This window comes from Phocoena phocoena, chromosome 20 (assembly GCF_963924675.1).
Source record: "Phocoena phocoena chromosome 20, mPhoPho1.1, whole genome shotgun sequence".
Taxonomy (NCBI): domain Eukaryota; kingdom Metazoa; phylum Chordata; class Mammalia; order Artiodactyla; family Phocoenidae; genus Phocoena; species Phocoena phocoena.
Window position 1 is genome coordinate 8637971 of NC_089238.1, and position 15312 is coordinate 8653282.

The 15312-nt window shown below is 48.8% G+C and overlaps 1 protein-coding gene and 1 non-coding gene across 2 annotated transcripts; both read left to right on the top strand.

Annotated features, from left to right (window-relative positions):
• The first annotated feature begins 6803 nt into the window (after positions 1 to 6803).
• On the top strand, positions 6804 to 6876 carry TRNAE-CUC (transfer RNA glutamic acid (anticodon CUC)). The gene has a single exon. It is a non-coding gene; the product is annotated as a tRNA-Glu (tRNA).
• Positions 6877 to 12875: 5999 nt separating this feature from the next.
• Positions 12876 to 15214, top strand: TMEM160 (transmembrane protein 160). The gene is made up of 3 exons (XM_065899542.1): positions 12876 to 13087; positions 14232 to 14324; positions 14864 to 15214. The coding sequence occupies exons 1-3, from the start codon at positions 12880 to 12882 to the stop codon at positions 15127 to 15129; spliced, it is 567 nt and encodes a 188-aa protein (XP_065755614.1). The 5' UTR covers positions 12876 to 12879; the 3' UTR covers positions 15130 to 15214.
• The last annotated feature ends 98 nt before the right edge of the window (positions 15215 to 15312 follow it).

The following is a 15312-nucleotide window of genomic DNA, read 5'->3' on the forward strand; positions in this document are numbered from 1 at the left end:
TCGGTTGCTGCACCCAGAGATTCACCACCAGGTTTGTGTGGAGGCCACGCCCCTAAGCCTGTTCCAGCCAATGAGTGAACTGGGGGTGGGGTGGGGTGGGACCCAGGGATGAGGGTTTGTTGGGCCAGAGAGAGGGAGAAAACTGGTGTCTCCTCTAAGGACCCTAATCCTATTGGATCAGGGCCCCAACCTATGACCTCATGTAACCTTAATTACCTCCTTAAAGGCCCCATCTCCAAATACAGTCACATTGAGGGTTAGAGCTTCAACGTATGAATTTTGGGAAGACACAGTTCAGTCCTTAGCACCCGCCCTGTCCATTCCACCATATCCCCAGTAGCCCACTTGAAAAGCAAAAGCTTTCACATTCTTTCTTATTTCTTCTGGTGGTTACTCTGTTTGTCTCGAAATATGTCAACTTTAGGTATTTCCTGCCAACTTCCTGCTCCCTTCCCTCCCCCTTACTTTCAGGCTGCTCGTCTAAATACTATGATACCTCATTCTCTGTGTCTTATTCTCTCAACCAGCAGTGCCCACTAGAATGTTCCACAATGATGAAAATGTTCTCTCTTCGGTACTGTCCAATATGAGAGCCACAGGGCACATGTAGCCACTAGCACTTGAAGTGTGGCCAGTGCAACTGAGGCACTGACTTCTCGTTTTTAAGTTTAAATTTAAAGAGCCACATGTGCCCAGTGCCTGCCATGTTGGACGGCACAGCTCTAAACCTTAGCTGGAGCTCCTTGTTAAAATTATTACAATTACAAATCATGGGACTTCCCTGGTGGTCCAGTGGTTAGGACTCCGCACTTTCACTGCCAGGGCCTGGGTTCAATTGCTAGTCAGGGTACTAAGATCCCACAAGCCACGCAGCGTGACCAAAAATATAAAATAAAATAAAATAGAAGTGTTGACAGGGCTGTGTTCTTTCTGGAGCGCTCAGGGGAGAATTGACCTCTTGCTTCTGTTGTCACATCTTCTTCTATTAACTGATCCTCCTGCCTCCCTCTTATAAGAACACTTCCGTCCGCATCCTAATTCCTGGAACCTGTGAATGCTACATTCCATGGCAAAGAAACTTTGCTGATGTGACTGAGTTAGGGATCTTGAGATGGGGAGATGATCCTACATTATCTGGGCAGGCCCAGTGTAATCGCAAGGGTCCTTATAAGAGAGAAGCAGGAGATCAGAGTAGTAGATAGAGCAATGGAAGCAGAGGGTGGAGTGACTCCAGGAAGAGGCCACAAGCCAAGGAGTGCAAGTAGCTTCTTGAAGCTGGAAAAGGCAAGCAAACAGATTCTTCCCTGAAGCCTTTAGAAGGAGAGCAGCCCTGCTGATGCCTTGATTTTATTTTATTTTTTTTTTAATTTTTATTTATTTATTTTTGGCTGCATTGGGTCTTCGTTGCTGTACACAGGCTTTCTCTAGTTGCGGCGAGCAGGAGCTGTTCTTCGCTGCGGTGCACAGGCTTCTCATTGCAGTGGCTTCTCTTGTTGCGGAGCGTGGGCTCTAGGTGCGCAGGCTTTAGTAGTTGCAGCACGCAGGCTCAGCAGTTGTGGCTCACGGGTTCTAGAGCACAGGCTCCGTAGCCGTGGCACATGGGCTTAGTTGCTCTGCAGCATTCCTGGACCAGGGCTTGAACGAGCCCGTGTCCACTGCATTAGCAGGTGGATTCTTAACCACTGCACCACCAGGGAAGTCCCAACACCTTGATATTAGATCTCTGATCTCTAGAATTGTTAACAAAAAAATTAATTTGCATTGCTTTAAGCCACTAACTTCGTGGTAATTTATAACATCAGCCATGGGAAACAAATACACAGACTAAACTAACCTGTGTTATTAAAGTCACTGTGGCAGTGGCTACAGTGCCTAAGAAGGGGCTTGAGGGGTCCCCTGGGGGCGCTGATCATGTTTATTTCTCAGTCGGGGAGGTGGTGATGTGGGGTGTGATTTTAAAAAAATTCATCGAATTATGTGCCGTGATCTTTGTACTTTTCTGGATGTGTGTGATGCTTTAATAAAAAGTTAAATAAGAAATTCCAGGGCTTCCCTGGTTCTTCCACTGCAGGGAGCACTGGGTTCACTCCCTGGTCAGGGAACTAAGATCCCACAAGCTGTGCAGCCAACAAACAAACAAAACAAAACAAAAGAAAAACGTAGCTCCTAAGAAGACTAGATTATATGCACAGAAAACTGCGTAATTCTGTCCTACCGTTCCATGCTAAATCCTCACTTTACAGGGAATGGAAAAAAACAGAGAACTAACTTACCTGGCATCACCTGAGTCGGTCTAGAACAGACAGCCAGAACCATTTTAAGGCCTCATACGCTATCACATGTACTAAAACAATAACCACTAACACATACACACACAGTACGTGAGATGGTGCTGGCCCTGGGCTGGGTGTTTGCATGTATTGAATAATTTCCAGAACTCCATGAAGTAGGTCTTATTATGTTCCCATTTCACAAATGAAGAAATTGAGGCCCAGAGAGACTAAGCAACTTGTCCTAGATCAACAGCTACTGAGTGGCAAAGTCAGTCTCCAAAATACAGACAGTGTGGCTCCAGAGTCATCTTACTCTTGGGGAGAGAGAGCCCCAGGGCTTGCGGTTGTCAGAGGAATACAGAGCGATGCCCTTCCTCCCCTCTTGATCAGTATCTGATCAGGAAAACTGAAACCACTCCAGGCATTTAAACCAGAGGGAATGTAATACAGGGAATTGGACACCAAGAGGCTGGAAGGGCTGGAGGAGTAAAAGAGGCATAATCGGGTTACCACCGATTAGTAGCTGCGGGAAGCTGCTAGAATCCCCAGGGTCAGGGTAACAGGAAAACGACAGTGTCACCCAGAGACTGCTATGTTGCTGAAGTAGGAACCAGGCTGCCTGAGCAGGACTTCTGAAGCTTGAGCTTGGCAACCTTCCCTCAGGGCATCACCAGAAGCCAGGGGGAAGAAAAGCTTCTTGCTTTTATGCCTTCCAACTGACAGAAACTAAGAGGAAACCATCTGGCAAAGGAGATGGAGAAATGTAGTTTGCAGGCTTCTAGCCCCTGTTGTAGAGAGGAAGGTATAGGAGGGCAGCGAGTGTGGATCTAACATACTGACTCTCTTTTTCGTGCCCCAGGCATCTGCTGTCTTTGAGGGGCATGTGAAACCTTCTGCTGCGTGAGCTGTTCCTCTTGTAGGGGACCCAGCCGTCACCCTGGGGTGTCCTGAGTCACAGCACAACTATAGAGGAGGGTCTGCAGTGAGGAGGAGATGGGACAAGCTGGTGGAGGAAGAGGGGAGAGTGGGGAGATGACCCCTTCCCACTAGGCCCTGCTTCACCCTGGGCCCCTCCCTTTCTCCACAGTGTGTCCCAGAAATTGCAAGAGCAGGCTCTGCGTCTTCCCTGAAAGGGCTCTACTTCACCCTTCTCTTCCCCACACAGCTCACTTTATCCAGCCTTCTGTCTGTTGCTTCTGCTACGCCTCATGGATGATCTGATGTGTCTTCATGAAGGACTTTGTTAAAACAGATAGCCAGTGCTCCAAGCCAGCGGTCATCTAAGAGCTAAACACACAGACCGCATCTTGTGGGAGAGGAATGCAGGAAAGCCTGGAGAGGGAGTGGATGGATGGATGGGTGTCCAGGAAAGACCCAGCTTTCTGGGCATGTGCCAGGTGTATAGGACATATGATCGCCTTGTACCGTTGTGCAGGTTTAACACTGAACAAGGACATCGCACCTAAAAGGACACCATTCACATGGAAATCATAGATTTGTAGACTGATGTTGACAATTTACTAGCATTTCGCAGAAAATTCTCTTGTTCTAACCAGATCAGTGTAGTAGGATAATTTTCAGGTAAGTGGAGACACTAAAGGAGAGTTTTGATCCTTGGATGGGCTGGGGGCCAAGGAAGTGGGGGGAGGGAAAGGAAGGGAATCCCAGAGGGAGACACAAAGGTGGAGGGAGGGAAGGTCTGGCAGCCTGGGGGGCGAAGTCGTGAGATTAGAAAGGGGAGTTGCTTTTAGCAGAGATGGAAGAGCAGTTCAGGGTTAGGTGGGGTCTGAGGGGCAGGGAGAACAAGGCTCCCATCAGAGCCTTCAGACCCCTCCATTTCATCTCCTCATGTCTTTTACTTACCACAAGTGGGCGGCAAGTCTGTGTCCACCAGAGGGATATCCAGGTCCAGAGATGGATAGGACGCTGAAGCCGAGGCAAACATCCAGGAAGCCATAGGGAACAGAAGAGCTCAGGGGGCAATGGGAAGGACCCCAGCCACTCCCTGCGGCTTGGCCTGCCCTGACATTTCTGCTTTCAGAAGGACGTTTCTTGGGAAATAGGTGAAGATGGGCAAAGGATACAAACTTCCGGTTAGAAGATGAATGCACTGTGGGGATCTAATGAGTACAGGTAACAGTACTCTCTTGTATACTTGAAAGTTGCTAAGGCAGTAGATCTTTTAACTTTTTTTCTTTACCATGCCACGCGGTTGGCAGGATCTTAGCTCTCCCACCAGAGACTGAACGCGCACCCTCGGCAGTGAAAGCACAGAAAAACAGATCTTAAATGTTCTCAACACGCACTGAAAAAAATGGTACCCGTGTGAAGTGAGGGAGGTGTTAGCTAACATTATATTGTGATACGCATTTTGCAATATATATGTATATCGAATCATCACACTGTACATCTTAAACCCAATCTTATACACCAATTATATCTCAATAAAGCTGGGAAAAAAACCCAAAATGACATTTCTCCTCTCTCCCACCCCCCACCCCAGGTTACAAAAGCAATCTTTTTTTTTTTTAATTTTATTTATTTATTGGGTCTTCATTGCTGCACGTGGGCTTTCTCTAGTTGCGGCGAGTGGGAGCTACTCTTCGTGAGGTGCACGGGCTTCTCATTGTGGTGGCTTCTCTTGTTGTGGAGCACAGGCTCTAGGCGCGCAGACTTCAGTAGCTGTGGCACACAGGCTCAGTAGTTGTGGCTCACAGGCTCTAGAGCGCAGGCTCAGTAGTTGTGGCGCACGGGCTTAGTTGCTCTGCGGCATGTGGGATCTTCCTGGAGCAGGGCTCGAACCCGTGTGCCCTGAATTGGCAGGCGGATTCTTTTTTTTTTTTTTTTTTTTCCTGTATGCGGGCCTCTCACTGTTGCGGCCTCTCCCGTTGCGGAGCACAGGCTCCGGACGCGCAGGCTCAGCGGCCGTGGCTCACGGGCCCAGCCACTCCGCGGCACGTGGGAACCTCCCGGACCAGGGCACGAACCTGTGTCCCCTGCACTGGCAGGCGGACTCTCAACCACTGCGCCACCAGGGAAGCCCCGGCAGGCGGATTCTTAACCACTGCACCACCAGGGAAGTCCCCAAAGCAATCTTAATGGTAAAATTTTTTGGAAAACTCCCTCCTCCCCCCAAAAAAATGGGAAGAAGAAAATAAGTATTAGCCAGAATCTCATAAAGCAAGTTATTCAGACTGTTGTCACAGGGACACCTTGTTCCCTCACATGTAGAACCCTCACAACCCATAGCCTTCTCTTCCCTGGATTCACATGTTCACTTTCTGGAGTACATCCTTGAAATCATTTTTACAAGGAAGAGAATACCTGGGTGTGGGGACGATAAAAAGTGGAGAGGTGTTATTTAGTCAAGAAAACTGCTATATACCAGCAATAACCAACCAGGAAATTAACAGAAAATCAGATAACCTTCCCAAGAGCGATAAAAAAAACTAGAAAGTATCTCGGAAGTAACTTAATGAAGAACACACAAGGACTTTCTGGAGGTGTCAAATACTCCGGACAGAGTTAATTTTATTTAAAAAGCCCACTGCAGTAGAGAGAATGCTCTGAGCTCCGAAATCTGCAAGCGGGAATTCCCCGGTGGTCCAGTGGTTAAGACTCCGCTCTTTCACTGCCAAGGGTCCAGGTTCAATCCCTGGTCGGGGAACTAAGATCCCACAAGCCGCGTGGTGCAGCCAAAAAACAAACAAAATCTGCAAGCATCTTAAAAATCAGACAGAAAAAGACATTGCTTATCTAGGGTAAGAGGGTTTCGCAGTCAACGGGAAGTTGCCTAGATGAGGAAAAGTAACCATGGTGGTTTGCAAGACACACAGGAAGTGTGTCTTCCTGGGGTCAGTGCGTTCTCAGGAGAAGCTGACGAGGAGGCATGTCCCACTTTTCAGTCCTTCGGAGAAGAGGGAAGCTATAGTTAAGGGCCTGGGGGGAGGAGACAAGCCAGACTTAAGTTTGCGTAGAGCAAAACAGAGGGTGAGACCGAGAAATGGGCCGTGAACACCTGGTTGGACAAAATGTTGAAATCTTATTCAAGGACAACCTGAATAAATGCCTTCTTTGTGGTTTTCACAACTTGGCATTGTAATTCCCCTCCACACTCTGAAATGTCCTGCCTGCCACCAAAGCTGATCGTTTATCTCCTTGGTTCATTGGGTTCATTGTTGTGTCCGTGGGTGTTGGAACAGTCCCTGACATCTAGTCAGTTCCTTTTTTAAAAAAAAAAAATGTATATATGTATATACATATATATATATATATGTGTATATATATATATATATTTATTTATTTATTTATTTGATTGTACCAGGCCTTAGTTGCGGCAGGCAGTCTCCTTAGTTGTGGCATGTGAACTCTTAGTTGCAGCATGCATGTGGGATCTCATTCCCTGACCAGGGATCAAACCCAGGCCCCCTGCATTGGGAGCACGGAGTCTTATCCACTGCGCCACCAGGGAAGTCCCCATCTAGTCAGTTCTTGATAAAAATATATTCTTTAAAAAAATGTGTAGGGAATTCCCTGGTGGTCCAGTGGTTAGGACTCTGCACTCTCACTGCCAAGGGCCTAGGTTCAATCCCTGGTCAGGGAAATAAAATCCCACAAGCTGCATGGCATGGCCAAAAAAAAAAAAAAAAATTAAAAATGGAGATATAATTGACCTATAACACTGTATAAGTTTCTATTGTAACTGTGATGATTTGACACACATTGATCCATACATACAATTACCACTGCAGTATGATTACCACTGCAGTGTTGGAGCACCTCCATCGCATCACATAATTATATTTTCTTTTCTTGTGATGAATAAAAATATATTCACTGTAAAAGGATACCAATGCCTGATCTCACCCTCCGATCCGCAGGTCCTGACTATGTTGCTCCAAGATGGGGCTGGAGCATTAATGTTTTTCTTAAAGCTCCCGATTGATTCGTTTTAGAACCACTGATGGAATCACAAGTGCAGAGGCAACTGGCCAGCTCTGTCTCTTTAAAGAGGATTTGTTTTCTCTGCAATGACCCTTTAATCTTTTTTTTTCTTCTCTCCTTTCTCATCTGCCTAAAACCATTCATCAGCCAAAAATGTGAAAAATGTGTTTCAAATATTTTCCGTTCCCATTTAAGCCCATTTAATGCTTAACATTCATTGCCAGCAGGCAGACTATTAGTACAGCCCGTTTGAATTCCCTCCCCAAGTTTAACCCCCCAACCTGCCTCTCCCTCCATAAAATCCAAGCTCTTCCCAGTAGGAGAGGAAGGAGCAGAGGTCGACAGGGGCCTGGCCTAGCCGGCCTTGCAGCCACGGTTCTGGAGGGTGATGGAAAGCTGTGGAAGATCTTCACCCTCATAGGAGGGTTTAAGCTGGGGAGAAACATCATTTGATGCTCATTAAAAACCTCTTCCGGGGACTTCCCTGGTGGTCCAGTGATTAAGATTCCGTGCTCCCAGTGCTGGGGGCTGGGTTCAATCCCCCGTCCTGGAACTAGATCCGGCTTGTCACAACTAAAAGATCCCGCATGCCGCAACTAAAAGATGCCGCAACAAACCTCCCAGACGTGGCAATGAAGATCCCACGTGCTGCAACTAAGACCCGGTGCAACCAAATTAATTAATTAATTAAAAAATCTTCCACCTGCTAAGTCCGTTTTCCACTGAGCCCTCAGCACCACATTCAAAAGACATACATCAGATCATGCTACACCCCAGCTCAAAATCTCCCACTGGCTCCCATCACGAACTATGGCCCACCAGACTCCAATAACACACCCCAATTCTCTCTCTGCCCCCCATTCTCTCTCTGACGTCCTCTCCTCCCAATCTCCCCATTGCTTAGTTCTGCTCTAACCATACTGGCCTCCTGGCTATTTCCCCAGCGTGTCAAGCACACCCCGGCCTCAGGGCCTTTGCACTTGCCATCCTCTCTGACTGGAGCACCCCGCCTCATGACCTCATGGCTGACTCCTTTTTGTTACTCAGATTACTACTCACATGTCACATCCTCAAAACTTAGTGATTTAAAACAATAAATGTATTATCACACATAGTTTCTGTAGGTCAGGAATCCTACAGGAGTGGCTTAGCTGGGTGGTTCTAGCTCGGGGTCTCCCATGACCTTGGGTTGGGGCTGTGATCATCCAAAGAATTGACAGGGACTGGAGGGTCCACTTCCAAGGAGATTGACTTGTGTGGCTGGCAAGCTGTTGCTGGTTGTTGGCTAGGGCCTCAGTTCCTCTCCACGTGGGCCTCTCCGCAAAGATGCTTGAGTGTCCTCACAATGTGGCAGCCAGTTTCCCACAGAAAAGGTGATTCAAGAGACCAAGGTGGAAGTTGTAATGTCTTTTGGGATCCAGCCTTGAAAGTCACATTCTGTCACTTCCACAGTATTCTGTCGGTCACACAGAGCTGTTCTGATTGGATGTGGCAAGAGACTATACAGGGGACTTCCCTGGTGGTTCAGTGGTTAAGACTCTGCGCTCCCAATGCAGGGGGCCCAGGTTCGATCCCTGGTCAGGGAACTAGATCTTGCACGTGGCAGTGAAGATCCCGCGTGCTGCAGCTAAGACCCGGTGCAGCCAAATAAATTAAAATACAAAACAAAACAGGGACTTCCCTGGTGGCACAGTGGTTAAGAATCCATCTTCCAATGCAGGGGACACAGGTTCAAGCCCTGGTCCAGGAAGATACCACATGCTACAGAGCAGCTAAGCCCACGCGCCACAACTACTGAGCCTGCGCTCTAGAGCCTGTGAGCCACAAGTACTGAGCCCATATGCCACAACTACTGAAGCCCACATGCCTAGATCCCATGCTCCGCATCAAGAGAAACCACCGCAGTGAGAAGCCCGCGTACCGCAACAAAGAGTAGCCCCTGCTCGCCACAACTAGAGAAAGCCTGCACACAGCAACGAAGACCCAATGCAGTCATAAATTAATTAATTAATTAATTAATTAAAAACAAAACAAACAAAGAAGGACTATACAAAGTGTGAAGATCACTGGATCATCTTAGAGGCTGGCAGCCACACTGTCTCATTTTCTAGCTCATCACCTTGACTTATTTTCTTCATGGATTTGACACTACCTGAAATTACATTAATTATTCCTTTGTCTCCCTTCCCCAATAGTGTCATGCCCATAGGGGCTGGGACAGTTTTCTATTTTGTTCACTGCTATATCCTCAGTTTCTCAAACAGAGGTTGGTACATAGTAGGTAATCAATAAATATTTGCTGAATTAATAAATGGAGAATCTACTTTAGGGGAGGTCTTTAGATCATTGAATGAGCTTTTTTTCAGGTGTCCAGGTGAAAGATAACAAGGGTTTGGACTAGGGAAGTATTGGAGAGAAATAGATAGGTATTGATATGGTAACCTGTCCTCTTGCAAGTTTCTGATCTCTCCCTGCTACAATCCATCCTCCAAAGAGAGGCAGAGTGATTTTCTTAACAGATAAACATTGTCTGTTCCCTCCATAGCACCATAGCTCCCTAGTGCACAGGATCAGGAATTAAAGGTGACCCAGGAGCTAAATGGGGTGATTTTGGAGGGTTAAGATTATCGATGCCTTGCTCTGGTTGGGGTTAAGGACAGCAGAGAGCTGCTTTTCTGGATTCAAAAGATCTCTACACACTCTAGGTCATCTCAGACAATATAATTATCACAGCTGCCCACAAGAAACTAAGGAAACTCTCTCATGGTGGTAAATAATCGTCATTTATTTTATTGTTATATTCAGTTTCCTACACTCACAGGAATCTTTCCTGGGCCCCCGATTCTTTCTGCAAGTCTCTGATCATGCTTTACCTGGTCCATGCCTACTCATAGTTCCAGTTTCAACATAGGCACCCCCTGCTGACCCCACATCCAAGCAGGGTTAGTTACCTTATCTGGACTCCTCTAGTGTCCCAGACTTTCCCTAGAATTTACTTATTTAGCATATTTATGGCTTATTTTCTGCCTTCCCCTCTAGAGCAGGGGTCTGCAACCCCCGGGCCATGGACTGGTATCGGTCGGTGGCTGTTAGGAACAGGGACGCACAGCAGGAGGTGAGCAGTGAGTGAGCAAAGCTTCATCTGCCGCTCCTCATCGCTCACATTACCACCTGGACCACCCCTCCCGCCCCCCTGCGGAAAACAGGTCTTCCATGAAACTGGTCCCTGGTGCCAAAAATGTTGGGGATCACTGCTCTAGAATGTAAGCTCCATGAAAGCAAGGAACTTTCCAATCCATGAACATGGTATATACATGTCCATTTATTTAGATCTTCTTTAATGTATCTCAACAGTATCTTGTAGTTTTCAGTATAGAAATCTTGCACATCTTTGGTTAAATTTATTCCTAAGTATTTTTTTAAGATTTTTTTTGATGTGGACCATTTTTTTTAAGTCTTGATTGCATTTGTTACAATATTGCTTCTGTTTTATGTTTTGGTTTTTTGGCTGCGAGGCATGTGGGATCTTAACTCCCCAACCAGGGATTAAACCTGCACCCCCTGCATTGGAAGGTGAAGTCTTAACCACTGGACCACCAGGGAATTCCCAGTATTTTTGTTTTTGATGCTAATTGTAAAGGGAATTATTTTAAATCTCACTTTATAATTGTTTCCTGTAAGTATATTAACATAAGACTGATTTTTGTGTATTGATCATGTATCTTGCAGCCTTGCTAAATTCATTTATTGGTTTCAGTAGTTATTTCGATTCCTTAGAATTTTCTATATAAACAATCACATCACAGGAATTCTCTGGTAGTACAGTGGTTAGGACTCCATGCTTTCACTGCTGAGGGCCCAGGTTCAGTCCCTGGTCAGAGAACTAAGATCCCACAAGACGAGCAACCAAAAAAAAAAAAATTACATCACATGTAAATATTGACAGTTTTACTTCTTCCATCTGATCTTTATGCCCTTTATTGCTTTTTCTTGACTTATTGCACTAGCTAGGATCTCCAATATAATTTTGATCAGAAGTGGTGGGAGTGGAAATCCTTGATTTATTTCAATCTTAAGGGAAAAGTAGTAAATATTTTACAATTAAGAATGATGCTGGTTGTAGGTTTTTTGTAGATGCCCTTTATCAGATTGAGGAAGTTCAGGGCAGAGAATTTTATCTGTTCACTGATTTATACCAAATGTGTAGCATGATGCTGTCAGAGAGCAATTTCTCAGTAAACACTTGTTAAATGAATGAATGCGTATAAGATGCATGGCACAGTGGCTAGTAATTTGGCGTTGGACTTAGTTAACTGTGTGATTTAGGGCAACTAATTTAACCTCTCCTCTTCCTTCTCTGTGAAATGGGGATAATAATGGTATATATTACCTAGGGTTGAGGATTTAATGAGAGTATCCATGTAAAGGAAGAGCACAGTGTCTGACATGGTTAGTGCTCAACAAACATTAACTTTTATTACCTCACTTCTCTGAGCCTTATGTTTTTTTCCCTCTATAAAAGAGGGAATGTTCTAATCCTTAACTGCTAGGGTTATGATAGGGTTAAATGACATTATGCACATAATGTGCCTAGCACAATTCCTGGCACAGAGGAAGTCATTAATAAATGTTTGCTATTCTTATTTACCAAGTCCCCTACCTATATTGAATGGAGGGACATGGAGACCTGTTGATCAAGGACCCAGTCCACTGGAAGCTCACAGCCTGATAGCAGGGACAGATAAGTATAGAAATCATTACAACACAGTGTAATAAGGGCATATATAAAGCCATCTGTGGACCCAGAGGCAGAAGCTGGCTGCTGAAATCTGACAGTTAAATCAGGTCCCTCTCAACTCAGACATTGGCTTAGACCTAGAAGGAAACAATTGTTTATAGCAGGAAAAATTGGAAACAATCTAGGGCTTGGGATAACTTGTGGTACGTCCTTATAATGTATCGGTGTGAAGCTTTAAACTTGCTGTGGAACAGGGGATGGGAACTGGCTGGGGGCACCGGATGTGAATTACTTTTCATTAGACCACTTTGTAACTTGCATCTTGTACCATGTTCAAAATAACTAAAAATTAAAAAAAAAATTATGCTATGGAAAAATATTCAGTGCCACCGGTCAATGTTCACGATTGACCGCTACCATATGAAAAAAATTAATTTGTCAAACGACAACTGTTTACACCCGCCTAGAAAAAAGGTGGAATAGGGGTACAACAAAATATTAGCAGTAACCGCTCATTTGGTGGGATTAATGTTGAATTTTACTTTCTCCTCTGGGCTCTTCGAGATTTTGCAAAGTTTCTACATTAAGCACCACGAGTTTTGTTTTGTTTTTTGGCTATTAAAGTTATTAACAAAAACTACAAGTCCCGGTAGACATAGCGCCTCCGACTTCTGAAGACCGGCCTTCCCCCTGCGTAATGAACGCTGGGATTCGAAGTCCGGCCCCAGAAGCAAGGTGGGACGCACGGTACCGGCACAGATGACAGAGGAGGGATCACCGCTATTTCAACCAATGAACAGTGCGCACCGGACCTGAGTGGCACACGCAAAGCCAATAGATGAGCGGCTAAGCCTGAGTGACGTGCGCTTCAGCCTACGGGCGGCCCATGGGGCGGTGCGGTGCGCCGCGGCCGTAGTGCGAACCATGGGAGGTGGCTGGTGGTGGGCTCGGGCTGCCCGCCTTGCCCGACTCCGCTTCCGGGGGGCGCTGCTGCCGCCTCCGCGGCCCCGGAGCGGGGGTGCCCGGGGGTCCTTTGCTCCTGGCCACGGCCCCCGCGCTGGGGCTTCGCCGCCCCCAGTGTCCGAGCTGGACCGCGCAGACGCCTGGCTCCTCCGGAAGGCTCATGAGACAGGTCTGGGGCTGTGGCTGGGGTCGGCCCGGATGGGAGAGGGGGATCCGCATAGCCGAGCTGTCCGCGCGCGCGAGTGGAGGATGGTGGTGGGATTTCTGCTGGAAACGGGGCCCGGGCTCAGGGGGGAGAAGGGCTTCCGTGTAAGCGCAGGCTGCAAGAGCGCAGTCTGTCCGCATAGGAGACGGGCTTGTGGATGGGACCGTGGGTCCGGTTTATGGGGTGCAGTAGGGATTGGAGAGGTTGGTCGGGCCAGGACAGGCAGCCTTATCAAACTGCGCTGTCTGGGTGGGAGAGGCTTCCAAAGAGGGCTATGGGCGGGGGAGTTGCCTACAAGAGGGGGCCTCGTTGGAGGGGCCAGTTCAGATTAAAGAGGCGACCACTCTGCATAAAGCGGGAGCGTGGAGCCCCACAGAAAAGGGAGGAAGTTGCGGATTAGAAGAGGGAACAACCAATAGAAGAAAATCTCTGGGCTGATTGGAGGGCGTGCTGCTCCTGGCTGCAGGGGGCGGGGCCTCATGTGGGCGGTGGGGGTCCGGATTGGAGAGGACTGGTCTTGTAGGTACAGGATGGGGTAAGGGTGGGGGGATTGTAACCCGAGTAGTCCCCGTTAGTGCCACACCAAGGACTTGAATGGATGTGAATGACACCAAGGAAGAGCATACCCAGCAGCAGATAGTGAGGTTTCAGAAAACTGAAAGGGGAGGCTGGAGAGAGGCCTGGGGGAGTGTGTGTGTGTGGCGGGGGGGGTAACAATTTGTCCGGAGGTCTGAGGAAGAAGTGAGGGGGCACCCCTTGGGGATACACATGTGGGGAGGACGTTGACCAAGATGACCTCTTGGGACCTTCCTGTCCTCAGATTTAGGTTCTGAAATTTTTATCTTAGATCCTCCGCCAGATTCTGCAGACTGTCTTGAATCTTTGGTGTTGCAGAGCTTGGGGTGGGGAGGCGCTCAGAGATGGAGACGAGAGAGGGTTTTGGGGGGATAGGGTTTGGTAGGCGGACCGCCAGGACAAGGTGGGGATTTGGGGCCAGACTGGGCGGTGAGATGAAGAGGCGCCCCTCAGTTTGACTGTCTGGGCTGGGGGGCTGCAGAGCAGGGTTTGAGCTGATGCGGATTTCTCCGCCCCGCCCCACCCCCTCCAGCCTTCCTCTCCTGGTTCCGCAATGGCCTCCTGGCATCAGGCATCGGGGTCATCTCCTTCATGCAGAGTGATATGGGTCGGGAGGCCGCCTACGGTGAGTGCAGACCTCAGTGTCGCCCCCACCAGAGAGTGGGGCGCTCCCTCCCCCACTGAGGAGGGTGGAGGTGCCCCATCCCGTCACCCCCCCCCAGAGTAAACGTCGCTAGAACCCCTCATTCTTCCCCCACCGGAAGCTGCCTCACCTTGTGAGTGTCCACCTTCTACCCACCCCATCCCTACCTCCTGGGCACTGGACCCACCAGAGGGGGTGGCTCAGGGCAGGGCTGTGGGTCCTCATCCTTTCCAATCTAACTTCTCAACAAAGATGAGGGTCTCTGTCCCAGCCCCACCCCCAGCCTGGTCCTGCCCCTGCCCCTCCGACCTTATCTTTGCTCTCAGACCAACCCCCCACCTCCAAGCCTAGCCACCCCTCCGATTCCTTCTCCAGTCCCCGACCTTGGCTCTGTACTGTCCCTGACCCCTACCCCGCTCTTGAGTGTGCCCCATCCCCTTTCTAACGCCACCTCAGTCCCGTGAACGGCCTGGGTCCCCAGGATCAGCCTCCCTGACGCCGGCCCGCACTCTGTCCCACAGGCTTCTTCTTGTTGGGCGGCCTGTGTGTGGTGTGGGGAGGCGCCTCCTATGTGGTGGGCCTGGCGGCGCTGCGAGGACCCATGCAGCTCTCGTTGGGGGGCGCGGCCGCAGGCGTGGGCGCCGTGCTGGCCGCCGGCCTGCTCTGGGCTTGTGCCGTCGGCCTCTACATGGGCCAGCTGGAGCTGGACGTGGAACTGGTGCCCGAAGACGACGGGACCGCCGCAGCGGAAGGGCCGGACGAGGCGGGCCGGCCGCCACCGGAGTGAGCCACAGGGCCGCGGCTGCGGGGAACGGCTGGGCACTGGACTGCCAGGGCCCGAGGACCGGGACATTAAAACCTGACCCTTCCCTTGCTCCCGATTCCGAGTGGTGGTTGCTTTTGCGGGGATGCTGAGCGAAAGAGGAGGGTAGGGGCGGAAGGCGCTGGGGGGCACACGGAGATACCTAAG